This window comes from Fukomys damarensis, unplaced genomic scaffold (genome assembly GCF_012274545.1).
Source record: "Fukomys damarensis isolate Sample0158 unplaced genomic scaffold, DMR_v1.0_HiC HiC_scaffold_19, whole genome shotgun sequence".
NCBI lineage: Eukaryota > Metazoa > Chordata > Mammalia > Rodentia > Bathyergidae > Fukomys > Fukomys damarensis.
The window spans coordinates 18,121,061-18,123,177 of NW_022900931.1; the positions used below are offsets into that span (position 1 = coordinate 18,121,061).

The 2,117-nt window shown below is 33.5% G+C and overlaps 1 protein-coding gene across 1 annotated transcript in view; it reads right to left on the reverse strand.

Annotated features, from left to right (window-relative positions):
- Positions 1-991: 991 nt before the first annotated feature.
- Positions 992-2,117, reverse strand: part of LOC104856242 (sulfotransferase 6B1) — a 19,359-nt gene continuing 18,233 nt past the window's right edge. Inside the window, exon 6 of the mRNA XM_010615559.2 lies at positions 992-1,761. Coding sequence (XP_010613861.1) covers positions 1,643-1,761 — 119 coding nt within the window. The 3' untranslated portion in view covers positions 992-1,642. The remainder of the gene's footprint in view (positions 1,762-2,117) is intronic.

A 2,117-nucleotide genomic window follows, 5' to 3' on the forward strand; every position in this document is an offset into this window, starting at 1 on the left:
ATGGCTTTGTCATTCCCTGGCCATCTACAGGTGAAATGGCAGTCCCAACATGGTTAACAAAAACAACTGAGAAGATCACACTAATTGTTTTTGAAATTCAGTAACCTCGTTCATCTGAAGAAGGGAGATGTGTCAGTAAATCTCTAAGCAGAGCAAAAGAGAGACCAAAAGGAAGTCAAGAGCATTTCAAATGTGTCCCTGAATTATATACGCTGTTGTTTCAAAAATATTTTAGGATATATGCTAATCTTTTTCACTATATGTCATTAGCTTATTAGTTCACTGAAAAGATGGTTTTGTGTTATTATCAGTTTCTTTTTTGTAAGAATCTTTCTTTATGCCTTGTACTCTGAGTAACTATTTTGAAGATAATGACACACAGTGTATGAACTGCTGTTATTCTTTTATTATTTTGTTATGAAGTTTTGTTGCATTTTTTTCATAAAATACAAAGATAAAAAGTAAAATTATACAAGGACCCCTCAAAATGTTAATTTTGAAGAAAAAATGCATGAAATCAAAAAGTCTGTTTTATTTATAATAAACACGAGCATACAGAAGATCGATGGAGCTCGAACTTCTTTTTGAATTACTATACTCTTACACAGCTACTCCAGAATAGTCACTAAAAATTTACATCTGTAATTTATAATAAAAATTACATAGGTTCACAATACCCCTAGCTACAAAATACAAGTATTTGGCTGAATTAACCCATTGCTTTGAGTTCACAGCTCAGAGTCATACACAGCATATACTTTTGACAATGCAAACAATGTGACATGATTTGTGTATCCCTCGTTTAGATAACACAGTCCTTAAATTTCTTAACAATGTTTTCTAAGTGAAAGCTGTAGAAATAACACTCATTACAGAGAGAATTATAGCGACTTTATGGAAGGAAGCACACATATTCAAAATACTATGAAGAATCAAACACTTTGAAGAAAATTAAAATTAAACTTTTAAAATTGGAAAATAAGGATGTGTGTAATTTAAATGAATCAAGATAAAGAAAATACCGGACTGCCAAGCCAGTGTGAATGTGAAAGAGTATCCTTTTTTTTTTTTTTTCATTTCTCATTTTTACCGGTACATTGGAAGGCGGTCATTTTATATAATCTGTCAGTTAGGTGTTGGCACCTCAGTGAGATTGCGTTCATCTTCGTTATGACATTGGAGACTATTTCTACACAGACACCAGAGAATGTTGAGACAAAAATGTTGGCCCAGAGGTTGTAGTTATCCAAACAGGCAGAAAATGAATTCTTCTCGGATATCTGTTATTTTAGATAATCTCTTACTTTTTTTTTGTTGTACATTAATGCAGCTTATGCAACACCTACAAAACTGTGCTCCTTTCTAAGTCAAAGTCATCTTTGTGCCTTGCTGCATATCCTGGAAACAGATATATGATTCAACTATTCAAAAACTCTAATCTTCCTTTATACTTATAATTTTCTACTACACCAAATACAGTAATGCTAGTCTCTCATACATGATATTTTTGACACATTCATGAACTATCTGTTTCTCATCAAAAGAAATACAGTATCTGCTTTCCATGTGGGTGAAAAATATTTACATATTCCCCAAGTTCTGCCTGAAAGAAGATGAAAATTAGTTTCATTTTCTATGTGTATTAAGAGATCTCCTCCAAGAGTCTGGCCAGTTCACTGTGTTTCATTTTCTCTGTGAATAGTTCATCAAATACTCTCTTCTGGTTTGAAGTAAAGTAGTTTATCCAATCACCCACCACTCCTGGAAAAATTGAAAATGTATCAGACGAGAGCCAATTCAAATGTACGGTGTTCACAAAAGAAATCTGTCAGCTTTATAATAAAAATATGTAAGCCCTCATAGATTTCACTACAGCAGGCAAACTGAACCCTAATCTAAATGTAATAATGTGGACATAATGATATTTCATTTATTTCCCTACTTGGGAACCTGCATAGCAGAAACTGCGTTGATAACATGACACCGAGGTGAGTAACTGGTCTCACCTTAAGGAATTTTATTTTATAAGATTAGTAATAGAGGGTGCGGATTTAGTTCAGTAGTTCCACTGCCTGCCTTGCAAGCACAAGGACCAGAGTTCGATCCCTAGTACCAAA